The 17,451-nt window shown below is 41.9% G+C and overlaps 1 protein-coding gene across 1 annotated transcript in view; it reads left to right on the forward strand.

Annotated features, from left to right (window-relative positions):
- The window catches only part of NBAS (NBAS subunit of NRZ tethering complex), a 360,775-nt gene that overhangs the window by 131,994 nt on the left and 211,330 nt on the right, over nucleotides 1-17,451 (forward strand). The window contains exons 23-25 of the mRNA XM_047782615.1: nucleotides 5,242-5,395; nucleotides 11,957-12,142; nucleotides 13,794-13,967. Of these exons, the coding sequence (XP_047638571.1) occupies nucleotides 5,242-5,395; nucleotides 11,957-12,142; nucleotides 13,794-13,967 (514 nt within the window). The remainder of the gene's footprint in view (nucleotides 1-5,241; nucleotides 5,396-11,956; nucleotides 12,143-13,793; nucleotides 13,968-17,451) is intronic.

Genomic DNA, 17,451 nt, shown 5'->3' on the forward strand with positions numbered 1-17,451 from the left:
AAAATTTGTTTAATGTAGAAACATTAAATGCTACAAAGGAATTATTCTACGGGTGGTCCTTATATAACGACTATTTTCATTTCACTCTTTGACATATATAGGTATATTTTCCATAGTGATTACGGTATGCATGCAAATTTTTTTTGTAAGTCTTTTTTTTTTTTTTTGTCTTTTGTCTTTTTAGGGCCGAACCTGTGGCATATGGAGGTTCCTAGGCTAGAGGTTGAATTGGAGATATAGCCACCGACCTACACCACAGCTTACGGCAACACCAGATCCTTAACCCACTTAGCAAGGTCAGGGATCGAACCCAAGTTCTCATGGTTGCTAGTCAGGTTTGTTAACTACTGAGCCACAATGGGAACTGTCAGTTTTGTTCTTGATTCAGTTTTTTTGTTTTGTTTTTTTGCTTTTTGGGGCTGCATCTGCAGAATATGGAAGGTCCCAGGCTAGGGGTCAAATCAGAGCCACAGCTGCTGGGCCTACAGCAGTGTGAGATCCAAGCCACATCCGTGACCTACACCACAGCTCACAGCAACACTGGATCCCTGACCCACTAAGCAAGACCAGGATTGAACCCTCATCTTCATGGATACCAGTTGGATTCATTTCCACTGTGCCACAATGGGAACTCCTTGATTCAGTTTGAATTTTCACTTTGATAAGACCTAACCATGGAAAGCCTCAGCACATGGAGGCATCAGGTCCTGCAGGAGGGGGTGGGGGCTGAGGTGTGGGGCTGCAAGTCCACATGAAGAGCGTTTGCATCCCTTTATCTTCCAATCCTCAAAGTCAGGTAAATACTCCTTGCTGGTTTTACATTTCTCATGAGTCATCTTATGTTTTTGATTTTTTCAAAACTATGTATATGAATTATGTGTCTGATAAATGATGAATAAAAGCCCTTACAGGTAGTGCAGCCATGGCACGTGAAATTTGGAAGGTCTCTTCATTTTATTGCCAGTGTTGGCAGTGTTCCTTCATTTTGTATCTTTAAGTTTTGATAACTGAGTTAATAGAATATGTAACCTTTAGTTACCTTTTTCACTTCAGTGAATTTTATTGTAATAGCAATTGAATGTCCTGCCGTGTCTTTGCTGTTATTTGCTTTTAAAAACTTGTTTTAAATTTAATTTTTGTATTAAAGTTGTATATATAGATTAAAGATTTAATGTTTGCTACAAATCTTGTTTAAGAAAAAATAAGCAGGGGGTCCCCTGGTGGCTCAGCAGGCTAAGGATCTGGCATTGTCACTGCTGTGGTGTAGGTTCTATCCCTGGCCCAGGAACTTCTGCATGCTTCCTGTGCAGCCATCCACCCCCCCCAAAAAAGCAGAAAAGAAGTGGAAAGCAAAACTCATACCACTTTGTTCTTCATCTTTATACCTTGCTCAACTACTTTGAATTCTTTTAAAAGATTCTTCTGGCATTTACTCAGGTCTCTGAATAACATAATTGGATAGCTTCTTGATTTTTTAGTTCTGGCCAGTAGCTGTGGACTTGCTTTAGTGGATGATAATGGTTCAGTTTCTCTTTACTCCATATGCCCGTTCCTCTTTGAGTGTTTACATGACACTTGCACCCCTTTAAAACTCTTTCACTGTCATTGCAGTGGAGTTTCATGAAAAAGTAGAGCTTAATGTGTGGTATGTATTAGCTATATTTAAGTAGAAGTCCTTGGTTACCGATCGTGATGAGAGATTGAAGAGGCAGATACATTGAAAGGGCGGAGGCCGATGCCCGTGGGTGCGGCGGGAGGGAAGGTGTGACCCTGTGGACCACAACTCTCGAGTTGAAGGTGGTGCTTCCCGCAGCCGAGCACTGCTCCATTCGCCTGATGCTTCCCGCTCTCCTTAGCCTGGGCCTTTGTAGGGTTCCAGCAAGGAGCTAAAAGGGATAAGGGCATTTCTTCTTAGACCAAGCACCACAGGCTAAATTATAGGCAAAACTTGCTGCGCCGAAACTCCTAACACTCTGAAAATGAAAAGACAGGGAAAGTTTGACAGAAGAAAAGGTACTTTAAAAGATGATACAAATTTGCAGAACATAGCTTTTTATTTTTTATTTTTTTTAGGGGCCTTGCCGGTGGCATCTGGAAGTTCCTAAGCTAGGGGTTGAGTCTGAGCTGCAGCTGCTGGCTTACGCCACAGCCACAGCAACGCCAGATCTGAGCCTCGCATCCGTGACCTACATCACAGCTCACGGCAGTACCAGATCCTTAACCCACTGAGTGGGGCCAGGAATTGGGAACCCAAATCCTCATGGATACTAGTCGGGTTCGTTACGGCTGAATCACAGTGGGAACTCCCAGAATCTATCTTTTTAAAGCCCGTGTATTCTAGCCACAGCCTCTGTAGAAGCAATACTGAGTAGTCATGCTGCGAGCCACACGGGGAGTCCGGATATTCTATTACTTTTATTTCCCCTGAACCATTTTTCCCACCTTGTACCTTCCATCTCTGGCAATTGCCAGTCTGTTCTCTGTATCTATGAATTTGGTTGTGGGATATCTTGTTGCTTTTCCATTTGCAGTTGGGCTCTGAACAATGCAGGGGTTGGGGTGCTGGCCCTCTATGTGGGCAAAAATTTGCCTGTAATTTATTTCATTTTATTTTACTTTATTTTTTGCTTTTTAGGGCCGCACCTGCAGCATATGAAAATTCTCAGGCTAGGGGGATCAGAGCTGTAGCCACCAGCCTACACCACAGCCACAGCAGTGCAGGATCCCAGCTGCGTCTGTAACCTACACTGCAGCTCACGGTAACACTGGATCCCCGACCTGTGGCGTGAGGGCAGGGATTGAACCCGCATTCTCATGGATATTAGTTGGATTCATTTCAGCTGCGCTGCAGTGGGAACTCCTGCCTGTAATTCATAATTGGCCTTCCCTTCATATCCGTGTTTCTCCGTACATGGATTTGACCAACCCTGAATGGTGTCACTATGTAAATATTACAATGCTGTAATGTTTGCTATGGTACATAACCTGCATGTGAGTGGACACGTGTGGTTCAAACCCGTGTTGGTGTCAAGGGTCCACTGTAATTAATGCTGTCCTCCGTTAGGTCCAGTAATACTGGAGGAAGAAGAGCCTGCAGTAGTTTTACTCATAAAGTACATAATCTAGCAGGAAAGACACTGCTTCTGTAAATTACTCATGTGATGAAAGGTTATGAAGGGGACATGCAGCGGCCATAGGAGCGTATAATAGGCAGACTTAAACTGGGTGGAGGCCAAGGAAGGTTTTCCTGGGGAAGTGAGGCGAAACCTGAGATTGGAAGGATGAGTGGGATTTAGCTCGTTGGAGGGCGAGTTTGGCAAATAAGGAGCATTAAGAAGGCTCATGGTGAGGTTCCCCTTCAAGGACTGAAAATAAGCCCTATCTTGTTGAAATATACAGAACAGAAGTGAGATTGACACCAAGATGAGGCTAAAATACTTTATGGCAGATGACAACCTGTAAAAGCAGCTGTGGGGAAGATATAATCAGGTTTCTGTTTTAAAAAAAGATAACTATTACCCCAGGATATCATTAATTCAGTTTTGATCTTGTTGCATTTGAAATGCCTGAGAAACATCTAAGAGCAAATAGAAGGATGCTTTTTCCACTTTTAAGTGAAGTCTGGGTCAGGGGTAAAAATATAGAGGTTGTTGTAATGTCTGTGGTAAATTATATTGTAGCATTGAAGTGGGGTGGTACCTAGAGAGTCCAGCGATCAGAGAGGAACCTGGAGTGTTTGGAAGAGCTAGTATTTAGTGGTCGCTGAAGGAGGACAATCTAGCAAGGATGACTGAAGAGGAGCAGCCAGAAGATGGGACGTGTGTGGCTGGACAGTATGGCATACCGGAATGAGAGCTAAGGATGTTTCTAGAAGGAGAAAGTGATGAAGTCCTATCAAATACTGCTGAGGGGGAAGTAAGATAAGGACTGAAAAAAACAGCAAAGGGACTTAAAATTACTTGTGGGTACTTCTCCTTTGAAATGGGGCAGCTTTAAAGGGAAGATTTTAGCAGAAGTAATGGGGAAAAGCCACTGGTCAGAATGGTAAAGACAGTTGTAAGAATAGTTAAATAAAGGAATATCAGTTGCTGTTGCACAATAGCTTGTCCAGGGCATGAAGGTAAAACACCCAAATATTAGTGAATTTTGGGTCAACTTATATATTATGACTGCTAGTAATTTCGGTGAAAATAACACTTGTAAATAAAAATTAAGCACCTATTCTGTGACAGGCAGTGTTAGTGTTCTCTGTGTACTTTATTATTTTATTTTGAATATTCTTGCATGGTATTATTCCCTTTTTTTATGTGAATAAAATGAATCTCAGACTGGTTTTAAATAAATAACTTATGCAAGATTTCACAGCTTCCAGTGATGGATTTACACTTGGGTTCTGACTCCAAAGCCCATTCATTGCCTTACAATAGTGACAATTATCCCTTATCATTTACTGCTGACTTACTTTAGATGAATGAATATTCCTCATGGAACCTGGCCTTTCCCCTATTTCTATCTGAAATACCTTAGTTTAAGTTAGTTTTTTTTTCCCCCATTTTCAGTCCTTAACCATTGAAAGCCATTGGTCAGGGTCATCCTTATAAAAACTCCTCATAATTTATGAGCCCTGTGATGTTTTCCCTGTTTACAGTCCTCTAGATGGTGTTTCTTTTTCACTTTTGCAAATGTCAGTGCATTCCTCTGTTGCTGACCTACTAAAGTAATATAACGTTAGATAATATAATCAGCATAAATAAGGCATATTTCCTCTTATTTTTATGAACATGGAAAATAAGGCTTCTTAATTTATATTTGAATCAGGATCAACTGAAGGTGTTTTTGCTAAACTAGGCCTGGCTTGCCATCACAGGGGACTGTGATTTAATAGGCCTGTGGCAGGCACCCAGCCATGTGGATTTTCTAAAAGCTTCTCAGGGTGATTCTGATTTTATTAAATACTCACTTGATTCATTTGTGGCATAGTTTTTTTTTTGATTTATTTTCTATTCTGATTTTTTTAATTGGGAAAACTAGTAGGAAAGTAAATAAGCATTTGAAAAATGTCCCATTTATCTTATAAGTGTGCAGGTATGTATAGGTGCGCACACACACAGACGCATGCATACTGCCCATCTCAGTAACCTCTCTCTCACCATCTCCATCTCTGCCTCCCTCTCTTTCACAAAATTATAATTTCTCCCAGCATTTCAGTCAATTACTAATTGTTCTTTTTGTGCTTTGCAGAATGGTGGTTGAGCCCAGTCTCGAAGATGAAAGTGAATTCTTGTATGCTGCACAGCCCGAGTTACTGAGGTACAGGACGGCCCGGCTGACAGTGGAGACGGTTATGGACTGGTACCAGAGCAGAGCAGAGGAGATCGAGCATTTTGCTCGACAGGTGAGGCCAGCGGTGTCATGTCGGACCCTTGGCATTCAGTGTGTGCTTTGGCCACTGACAGCAGTGCCAGGGGTCAGTATATGGTTTGCAAAGGATGGAATGAATATTTCTTATTACTTTTAATCATACATTCTTTGCCTCAGAAACTCTCGCCGGCTTTTTTTTTTTTTTTGATTCCTAAAAAGCAAATACATACAAGCAAAGTTGTTGAAAATCTTTCTTGAAAATGTAAGCTGCAAAATATGTACCTATTTTTCAGAATATCCATATATGCTTAATAGACTTAATATCATTTTAATTTAAAAGATTGTATCAACATAAAAATGCTTGATGAGTCCCCTGTCCTAGTGCACTAATCCAGCTGATTTTTATTTGGCTTTCCAGGAACCCTGTTTGAAGCTGTTTCTAATGCCTTGAGTCCAAGCCTGATTTCCTTCAGTTCCCATGTGCCTTTACTGAGATGCATAATAACTTCATTAGCGAGGGGGTGTGGAAGAGAGAGAGATGAGGGTTGTACTAAAGCTTAAGAGATGAAAATACACATCTCGACTCTTCCACTCATAGACCTGTTGACTCTGGACCTTGCTTTTTTCCAGGGAGTAAGGTCTCACCAGCGTCAACGAAAATCAACAAAGAAAATTTTGTAGAAGAGAACATTAACAATTCTACTAATTGTGTTCTCTGCAAATGTAAGCAAGAGTTGTCTTCCTCCTAGAGAACAGAAGTTGGCAATTTGGAGCAAAGAGTGGCAGAATGCCCTTTGAAATCTCATTCAGAGTCTGGCCAGTGGTTGACTTTTTCATTATACTTGTGGTCTTGGCTTTGGATTTCCTCCCATCAGTTTTTCATTTGACAGGAAGGGTTTTATCCAGAGGGTCTGATGAGCAGGAAGGAATAAACCCTTTTGTTAAAATTTCTACTTAGTGTATCTGGCATGGCCTTGTGTCTCCATTTGATAGCCTTCTTGAATTTCTGCTTAATTTAATTCCTATTTTTAGTATTCATAGAATTGAAGATTAATTATTTGCTCGAGCCGATGGGACTATTAGAGATTAGAATTTTGGGGGGATGGGTGAGAATGTTTATGATTGACTTTTCAGGTTTTAGAAGATGGCTAAGGACATTTGAAAATGTTTAGCATTCGAAGATACCTGAGTGAAAAGACTCTCTGGAGGCGATTCAGTCTAATTCTCTATGTTGTAGATGGATAAACTAGGTCCATACACTGTAAAAGAAAGTGAACCATTTGCTCAGGGATATGCAGTAGCAGAGCAAGACAAAATCTAGGTCTCTGCCTAATCTTTCTTATAGAGTCCATATAATTACACACTTACAGGATCCTAATGACTGACAGCAAGAGCAAGATAAATTAATCTAAAAAAGTGGTCCTCTATTTTCAGACCCAGCGTATCTTTTCTGTAGTAAATATTTTGTAATACTTCCTTACTATACTGATGTGAAAATCATGGCCATATCTTATTTACAGAAATAATTATAAAAATTAATATAGGGACTTAACTGTGACGTATGGGATAAAGTAAAATAAGTAACTGCTTGGGCATGACGATGCTAAAAAAGTGACTCAAGTCAGTGAGGAATCACTTTGAACAAGGTAGCTGACGTTGTAGACAGATTCAAGTGTATTGTTGAGTTAGACAACCACAAATTGCTATCTGGGATGTGAGCAAATGATGGTAAACATATATATATTTTTTTCCCCCTCAGGACATTTGAAAAGGTAGGCAGGGATTAAGACAAGGTGGTTGTGCTGGACCTCCCTGCCCATAGTGGGACGTCCGGCATCCTTGGCTTCCACCTGCTTGGTGTCAGTAAGTTCCACTGATACTTGGGATAGACAGAAATGCCGGCCCAGACTGTCAGAATGTGTCCTGGTGGACAGTTCTGCTTCCACTAGACAGTAGTCTCAGACCAGCGTCATGCATCTGGACATGAGCAGTTCATACTGGTCACGTTAACAAAGGCATTATTATTACTTTGCTGGTACAGCAGAAACTCATCTGGTGATAACTGATGAAGAAAGCTCTCAAGTGAGTTGAAGAGGTGCATTTTTTGTAGTTTTTATAGGCAAATGTAGGTTATCTGCCATGTAGCTAGATAGCTTTTAAGACCAATGGCATCATATGATTTATAGGACTTTACAAACACTTGCAGTTTACTGTTGTCTCTGGCTAATAAGAAGAAGGATCCTGTTTGGACCAGTTTTGTCTGAGCACTTGGTGGTTTTTAGCTGAACTTCTAGATGTCACATTTGTTATTTGCTGCCTTTTTGGTGGTAGCCATTGTAAGGACCGCGAGGTGATGTCTTGTTGCGGTTCTGATTTGCCTGTTAGTGATCTTGAACATCTCTTCATGTGCCCGTTGGTCATCTGCATGTGTGCTTTGGAAAAATGTCTATTCAGCTCCTCTGCCTGTTTTTCAATCAGGTTTTTGTTTTTTGTGTGTTGTTGAGTTGTGCGAGTTCTTTATATTTTGGATATTAACCCTTTATCAGATATATGATTTGCAAATACATTCTCCCATTTGGTAGGTTGCCTTTTTATTTTATTTTGCTTATGGTTCCCTTTTCTGTGCAGAAGCTTTTTAAAAGTTTGGTATTTGTCTGACTTGTTTATTTTTGCTTTCGTTTCCCTTGCCTGAGGAGACAGATCCAGAAAGATATTCTAATCTGATGTCAAAAAATGTACTGCCTATGTTTATTTCTAGGGGTCTTACGGCTTCAGGTCTTAGATGCAAGTCACTAATCCATTTTAAGTTGATTTTTGCATATGTGTGAAATAGTGGTCAGTTTCATTCTTTTGCATTCTCTTCCTACACCATTCATGAAGAGACTGTCCCCTCTCCATTGTGTGTTCTTTGTTCCTTTGTCAGAAAAAAAAAAAAAAGAAATATATATATATTTATTTCTGGACTCTCAATTTTCTCTTATTTGTCTTTTTTTGGTCTTTTTCTAGGGCTGCACGGGTGGCATATGGAGGTTCCCAGGCTAGGAATCGAATCAGAGCTGTAGCCACCAGCCTACACCACAGCCACAGCAACGCCAGATCCTTAACCCACTGAACGAGGCCAGGGATCGAACCTGCATCCTCATGGATGCTAGTCAGGTTCGTTAACCACTGAACCACAACGGAAACTCCTCAATTTTCTCTTATTGATCTGTATATCTCTTTTTTTTCTGCTAATCCGAATTTTAGTTTTAAGTGGCTGAAATTTGGGTTACACAATATTTATTCACGTTTTTAAGAAAGTAGCACTAACAAAAAGAAAAAGGACCATACTGGAATGCAAAATATTATTTTTACACCTACTTGTCTTTATTTGTTTATTTTATTAATACTTTAGAGTTTTCAGTTTGTACAAAAATTGAATAGAAAGTACAGAGTTCCCATATACTCTCCTCACTTTCTGTCCTACTCACTGTTTATCCCAGTTATTAACATCTTGCATTTTTAGTGGTATGTTTGTTACCCTTGGTGAACAAAGATGTCTTTTCATGGACAAGTGGATAAATAGTGGTACATCCACACAGTGAAATATTACTCAGCCCTAAGAAAGAAATGATTAGTCAAGCCATTGAAAGATGTAGAAGAATCTTAAATGTATATTACTGAGTTCAAGAAGCCAGTCTGAACAGGCTATGTACTGTTTTTGCTAGAATGTCCCTTCACTCGAATCAGGCAAAACAATGGAGACAGGTAATAGATCTGTGGTTGCCAGAGATTGATGGGGGAAGGAAGGGTGAATGGATAGAACAGAGATTTTTTTTTTATTTTTAGGGCTGCACCCGAGACATATGGATGTTCCCAGGCTAGGGGCAGAATTGGAGCTGTAGCTGTCAACCTACACCACAGCCACAGCCACACAGGATTCGAGCCGCGTCTGTGACCTACACCACAGCTCAAGGCAATGCCAGATCCTTACTTAACCCACTGAGTGAGCCCAGAGATCGGACCTGCATCCTCATGGTTACTAGTCTGGTTTGTTAACTAGTGAGCCACGACAGGAACTCCCACAGAGAATTTTGAAGGCAGTGAAAATACTCTGTATCATGCCATAATGATGGATGCGTGTCTTATACATTTGTCTAAAGCCTTAGAGAATAAACACCCACGTGAACCTTGGTGTTTAAACTGTGACCATTGGGTGATGATGGTTTGTCATATAGGTTCCTTGATGGTAACAGTTGTACTACCCTGGTGGAGGGTGTTTGTGATGCGATAATGTGGGTGGGGGCAAGACTGGTATACTCGCAGTGTCTCAGTTTCTAATCCTGCCTTTTGTGCTTTGCAGAACGGTGGTTGAGCCATTTACACACACACGCATGCACATACCACACAGATAGGTAGATAGGACATATATTCTCCCCGGCTTCTGTTAGCTGCCTTCTTTCCAGCATGGCTCAGCTCTGCGACAGCCACGCTCTTCTTTGTCATCACTTTCTCCGTGTTCACTCCTGGTTTCCCTGGGGTCTGGCTACTCCTGCCACTCCAGTGAAACTCCATCAGACAGGCTCCCAGTTTGCCTTTTAATGTCCGATTCCCTTCATTTGGTAACAAGACTGTCCTTGGACAACTGCTGCTTCCTCTTTTCTGCCACCTCTTCTTGGTAGTCTTCTGCGGTGCCATTTCACTATCTTCCTTGTCCTTGTCTTGGTTCATTTTCGCCTCTGTGTGGTGCAGAGTCTTTGGCTTGCCCCTTAAATATTGTTATTCCCCAGGGGGCTGGAGCGTCACTAATAGAGGGTCTTCTAATACTTGTAATTGCAGTTCTCCTAATTAGTCTGCTTATTTTCAGTCCAGTCCATTTGCAATTCACTCATCATTCAGTAAATACTGAGTATTCTTTCCACAGTGTAAGACTGTTTATGACATGCCTCAGTTGATAATATTTGCATTTCAGGATAAACTACAAGTTCCTCAGCTTGGCAAACAATGTTCTGTTTCATTAGGTCTGTCCTTACTATTTTAGCCTCATTTTTCTTTCTTTCCTTTCCTTCCTTCCTTTCTAGGGCCACATTCTTGGCATATGGAAGTTCCCGGGCTAGGGGTCGAATCGGAGCTGTAGCAGCCAGCCTCTGCCACAGCCACAGCCACGCTAGATCAGATCCGCGACTGTGACCTACACCACAGCTCATGGCAGCGCTGGATTCTCGACCCACTGAGTGAGGCCAGGGATCAAACAGGCATCCTCATGGACACTAGTCGAATTTGTTTCCGCTGCGCCATGACAGGAACTCCTAGCCTTGTGTTTCATTGCTTCACTTCATACCTTCTTTTCGGTTTAGGGAACTAGTCGTACTTGCCCAGCACGTCTTGCCTCTCTGCCTTCCATGCTGTTCTGCCCTTCTTCTTCCCTCACTTACTCGCATCCATTGATTCTTAAACACTCATTTTACATGTTCCCTGCTCTGGGAGACTCTGTGACCCTCTCCCTTTGGGCTGTGGTGCCCTCTTCTTTGAGATCCCAGTCACCTCCACCCCTCGCCAATCATTCATTTACCAGATTGTATTTCCCTGCAAGTTGGAGGCATCTTTGAGAGCTCGTTTGGAGCTTCTAGCAGGGGAGCGCAGCTTCTCGTATGCCCTTGACCGGTCAGTCCTCCTCCATCAGGGATGGTCGTCCTCCTTGGCTGAGTGTGCACCTTTGGGAGGGAGGGCACACCTGGCTAGCCAGCCACATCAGCCAGACCGACCCTGGCCACCAACAGGGTGACAGAGTCGAGCCAGATTGCCCTCACATCCCAGAGACGTCTTGGAAGGAAGGGACCTCGTCTTACTTAGTTTTATATTCCTAACGCCTCGAATGGTGTTCAGTTTGTAGTAGGTCCTCGATTCGTAATTGCTGTTCCAGGAGTGAGGGGGTAAATAAGGCACTCGGGGTTAAGGCTACATTAGATGATTTTACCATCAGTTAGGCTATGTCATTTTATAAAGCTGATGAGGCAACAGGGAGTGAGCTTGCTGTGTACTGAGCACCTGTAGCCCTTCTTTGTTTTTGGTCTCAAGGAGGTGTAAATATTTGAATTGAAATAGAGAAAGTGTCTACCAAAATTAGTTGCTCAGCAAGTATTTATCAAATGTCATCTATATGGGAGGCATTGTGGAAGGAGAGGCACTGAACAGGAACATGGAAGCTAGATACTCGTGTTGAGGCAGAGCGCTAGAGTGAAAACAGGATGCACTGGGCATTATCACTAACTCGCTGTAGGTTTTTTCCTGCTTAAACATTGTTTGGAGAATTTAAGTAGACAAATATGTGTAAAACTGCCTGGTAAAATGTAATGCTCTACAAATTTAATATGGTTGTCTTTCTCTAATTTTTACTTTCAGGATTTCTTGCTGATTATTTGATTCTTTCGAGACAGTTTGTTGCTGGTATATTTAATAAAGAACTCTAATGTTTTGCACTAAACAAGAAATGCGTGTTCATGGTAATATGATTTTGTATAAAATGATTATAAGAATTCTGTACTGGAGGTCTTTACTTTAGGATATATGGGAAAGATACAACACTTGTAGACTAACTGTCACATTTCCATTTTAGGTTGACTGTGCATTATCGCTTATTCGACTTGGAATGGAGCGGAATATTCCTGGTCTGCTGGTTCTCTGTGATAATTTGGTCACTCTGGAAGCGTTGGTTTATGAAGCCGGGTGTGATTTAACCCTAACCTTGAAAGAACTCCAGCAGATGAAAGACATTGAAAAACTAAGATTGCTGATGAATAGTGTAGGTTTTATGCTAAAACTTTCTTTTTAAATATTCCCTGTGTCCTTTAATTCATGTGTGTCTCCAAGCCAAAGATGTAGTGCCCTTCAAGCCAGAGAACTTAGTCAATAAAGGAAAGTTTCTTGACTTTTAAAAGAAAAAGTTCAAATTTAACGAGTAAATTACTGAAGACATCCGAAACCATTTTGGCTTTTTTTGTACCTTCCTTGCACTTCATTCATACTCCTCTGTGTATAATTCCCACCCCCTCCCCTGTCTAGCTAGGAATATTTCTAAACTAGCTGTCATTTTAGTAATCATATATTTTTTTTTGCTTTTTGGGGCCACACCCATGGCATATGGAAGTTCCCAGGCTATGCGTCGAATTGGAGCTACAGCTACCGGCCTATGTCACAGCTGTGGAATCTGAGCCACATCTGTGACCTACACCACAGCTCATGGCAGTGCTGGATCCCCGACCCACTGAGTGAGGGCAGGGTTCAAACCTGCATCCTCGTGGACCCTAGTCAGATTCCACAATGGGAACTCCAGTAATCATATTTCTAATCCTTCACTTTGTTAAAATTCCCAACCACTTATATATTCCAAGGTCTTTAAAAAAAGTGCTGAAGGTCAGAGGGCCGGATGGTTGTGTAAAGGGAACATCTTGGCTTGAGAGTTTGCCCGACCATTCTTAGATTTTGGGGAGATCTCTCTAGGGAGAAAGTAGTCTCCAAAGTTAGGAACTGATTGCTCCGGAGCCCTCTGAGTAGAGAGCCAGCTTCGAGACAAGAATGATGGGCTATGGAGGTGGTTTGCATGGATGGAGAAAGGGCTGGAATTTCGGGGGGGCCCTCCTCTCTTCTTTCTTTTTTTCATATTCTTTTCTCTTTTCCTCTCTTTTCTCACCCCTCTCACCATCTTTTTTCCTCTTCTCTATTGCCCTTTTCTCTCTCCCTATTTCTTTCCTCTTTGCTAATTTCTTTTCATTACGATACAGCCCGTGAAAATTGAGTCATGTTCCATGCAAGATGCCTCTTAAGAGGTTCAGGTGTATCTCCTGGGGTCGTTAAGAGGAGAGATTGTGAATTTCAGGGATAATGAGTAAGATGATGGGTGTTATTTGGAGTTTTATGAAGGTGGGTGTGAAGGGGTCAAACAAACAGAGGAAAAAGATGCAAGAGAATCTGGGGTTCTGTAGCTAAGGCTGGTTACTTTCTAGAGCTTCTTTATGTTTATCTGCGTCTCTGCTCCTTTCTGTTTCACACTTGCCATTGGCCTATGGTCTCTGTTTCTTTCTGACGCTTTTCCACATGCACACTTTTGGGGCAGAATCTCCCTTTGCTCTGGAAGACTCATGACTGAGGAGTAGTTGGTGGTGGTAGTGGTGATGGCAATAGTGTCTTGGTCTTTCAGAGCTGAGGGGCCCCAGGGTGATCCTGGCACTGATGATGTGGGCCATTGCTGCTTTGGCTCCACCAGCCCCAGGCAGAAGGTGATTCTCCTGCCTCTCAGTTGCCTTGTGAGGGGGAATGGTGTCTGTTTTAGAACGTTTGGGCTTTGATTGTTTAACGTGAACCTGCTTATCTTTGAGCTTTAGAACTTGTTGTCTGTGATTATCGGGTATTTAATATAACTTGTGCTTGTTTGTTTTGGTGAATTATATTCTCAGTGTCCTGAGGACAAGTATGTGACCAGTGCCTACCAGTGGATGGTTCCCTTTCTTCATCGTTGTGAGAAGCAGTCCCCTGGTGTGGCTAATGAGCTACTAAAGGAATATCTAGTCGCTTTAGCTAAAGGGGACTTAAAATTTCCCCTGAAGATATTTCAGTATTCCAAGCCCGATGTAAGTAGAAACTTTAACTTCTAAAAAAATTCTCTGTACTTTTTCCCCTACAGAATTACGTTTTATGTTGATTTCTTTCTTTTTTTAAATAATTAGCTTTGCAAGTAATTTCTCTTTAAGCAGAAGAAGTGGTTATCATTTTTTTATTCTTTAAAAATGTTCCAGCAGTTTAGTCCAAAAATTTTTTGGAAGTTCATACAATTATGTTTATCTCGATTGATTTACTCCCGAGCGCGTCGTCTATTGTATTATGGAAACTGGCAATACCAAAATGACTAATGGTTGAACGTTATTGAATTCTCACTGTAGGTAGGTGCTTCACAAGTGCTGGCTCATTTAACCCTTATAACTATCCTCTGAGGTAGATATTTTTATTAATATTACCGGAAAAGAAAATCATGATGTAGAGTGGCTAGGCAGCTGCCCAGGGGCACAGTAAGGAGCGGAGCTCAGGTTCAAACACAGGTTTTTCTAATTTCCCAGCTGGGTTCTCAACCATCAATGCTTTACTGTGACACCAAAGAAGAGGAAAAGATTTCTGCCTGGGAGGACCTTCATAACATTTATTAAGATCTTTAAGATCCCATAAGGAGATCTTGTTATTATTCTTATATTCTCGTATATTTGCTGAAGACTGATCTCTCTCTCTGTATTTCTGTAGGGTTCAAGTTGTTCAGATTCACTGGTGATAAGCCATTTTGTTAAGTGCTGCATACTTTGCAGTGTAAATAACCTCTTAATTTAGCCATAAATCAAATGTGCTCTTTCAGGGGATAGCGACTCCCTTTCCCCTGGAGGGACTGGAGCAGGGTGGCGTAGTCACTGGATGCACTGACTGTGTCGTGAGATTTAAATTATTAGGCTGGGATTCAAGCAGAAGCCATTGATGCCTCCTTCCAATCCTGAATTGTAGTTGAGTGTACTTTATGTACTAGCCTTCGTGAGCGATCTGAAGTCCTCTAAGGTATATGATTATGGATCAGTATAATCAAGATAAAAGGGAAAGTGTTGCTTAGTTAACCTCGCACATTTTTGACTTCTGGAAGAGTAGTCTGTGAGAACCATCCCTGTCCATTGATTGTTTAAAATTTTCCATCTTCTCATAAGCATTTCCACTTACTATTCTGATTTTAAATTGGGGCTGGTTTACTGTGAACCGAGGGTGGGCTGCTCATGACAGCAGAATGCCATCTGAGAAACAGGATGGATTGAGTATGAATGTTTTAAGAAGAATCTTGTTTGTGGTCCTTCTTCCTTACAGTTTTGTACATCCTTTGTATACAGTCAGCTCTTTGTTGTTTTTATGTGGCAATGGAGCATGTGCCTTTTGAATGAAACACAGAGCCATTTGTCTCTGTTGAAATATGTAAACGATGAAGGAGAAAACGGTCAAGGTTCTGGGCTCTTCCTTCCCATCCAACTTGTCTGTTTCTCGCCGTGTTATCTTTCCGCGACACAAATTTGGTCAGGTTGTGATCTGTGGAAAGTCTCTGGCTCACCATTGTCTGCAGGGTAGGCACTGGTGTGGAAGGTTCTTGACGGTCTGCTTCTTGTCGGCCTCTGCAGCCTCATTTCCCTCCATGAAGGCACCAGCTCCCTCACACTAACTTTGCACCTCTTCACCCTGTCAGGTTCTTCCATGCCTCCTTGTGTTCTTTGAGGCTGTTTGCTTTATTTAACAGATACCATCTGTCCCTCGGCATCCTGCTCTCCAGGAGTCCCTTGGCTGCGCATCCTTCCATGACTTCTCTGGGCTGCGGCAGGGCTTGCCTCGTGACAACCCACGTCACACGGTGTTGCGTTGCGTGTTCAATCTCTCTCTCTCTGTTTCCTAGATGTGTCCTCTCTGTCTTGGGTGTCTTCTGGGACTAGCGTGGTCCCTTCTAGAAAGCAAGTGTGCAAGGGCAGCTGAATGAATGATTCACACTGCGTTTCATTATGATGCTTTAGGTCGCTTCATTACACTTGTTGCTTTACTAGGATGGTACCTGAAGCATTGTTTTTATTTTACCTTATTTGACTTTTTACAAAAAAAATACCCCTTGAATCTGCTGTGAATCATGCACCGGGTATTTTTGGTAAAATAAAATGTATCTGTATCAGACAGCTTAGGCTAAGATATGCTGATTAACACGTGGTCTCTCAGTCTTAGTAGTTGACAACAGCAAACGTTCATTTCTCCCAAGCCTCTTGAAGGCTGTACTTGGGCTTCTGCTCTGTTCCATGTATTATTCATTTCAGGACTCAAGCCTAGAGGAGCAGTTGCCTTTCCAAACGCGTGGCCCAGGAAAAAGAACAAAGTAGAACCACACAGCGGCTCTTAGCTCTAAGCGTCTCAAGTTACTTCCTGTCACATTTCACAGGCTGAAGGAAGTTTGTGGCCAAGCCTGGTGTAAATGAGGCAGAGAAAAATAAACCTCTCCTAGAGTTAGGGAAACAGATAATGGGAAACAATAATGCAAATAAAATGTTCTCTTTTCGACTATCTCATGTATTTCCAAACTCTTCCTCTCTCTTATAAAATCTTGATTTTAAGTGCTCACCTCTGTTTTAAGCCATTGCTCTTTGCTTGAGCCCCTGTTTGCACAGTGAGACTTGTGAAGTAACTTGGGCAAATCTGGATGGAGCTGACTTGGCAAGAAAATATTCTATCTTCTGCCATTGTTCTGTCTTCCACTGGTATTGTTAAGATGCATTTGTGCCTCAGAACTATATGGATTAAAAAGAAACCAATTTCCTAGGCCCAACTCGCAATAGATTAGAATTTGGGGGATAGGGTCTGGAATATACTTTTGACAATTTATGCAGTGATTCCGACGGGAAGCCAGTTGTAAGTGCAAACCATCCCCACTTTCCCACTCTTGTTTGCTGTTCCTGCCATTCTTGTATGGCGAGGGCCCCTTGAATCTGATGGGGATTAAGCTGTTGCAGGTTTCAAAGAGATGATCCTATTTTCAGTCCTTCTCTCTTCCTGGAGGTGGTCCTTCAGGAGTCCACGTTAGAAGCATTGGATGCTTAGTAAACCCTCCTTGTACGTCCCAAACCGTATCCCAGTGGACACATGGGAAAGTCTGCTTAACACTAAACTCTCAATTTCTTGCTGGCCTGCTTTTGGCCCATACTCCTTAGGAAATTGAAAAGTGCCTCTAGAACTGTACTCTTCAGTGTATAGCCACTGGCCGTGTGTGGTTATAGAAATTAAAACATGAAATTGAAAATTCAGTTACTCAGTCTCACTAGTTTTCTATGCTAGTCCCAGGGTTTTATAATTAAAAACAGTGCTACAGTGAATAAGCTGTCCATATTTATTCGGTATTCTTGCTGTATCTTCAGGGTATCTTCCTGCAAGGGGATTCCTGGGTCTGGAGGCAGAGTTGGGTCCATATTACCAAAGTTCCCTTCAGAGGGGCTGTTCCTCCACAGACAACGTCATGTGACTGTTTCTCCACAGACAGAATTTGTTGTTATGTTTAAAAATTTTTGC

Source organism: Phacochoerus africanus, chromosome 5 (genome assembly GCF_016906955.1).
Source record: "Phacochoerus africanus isolate WHEZ1 chromosome 5, ROS_Pafr_v1, whole genome shotgun sequence".
Lineage (NCBI taxonomy): Eukaryota > Metazoa > Chordata > Mammalia > Artiodactyla > Suidae > Phacochoerus > Phacochoerus africanus.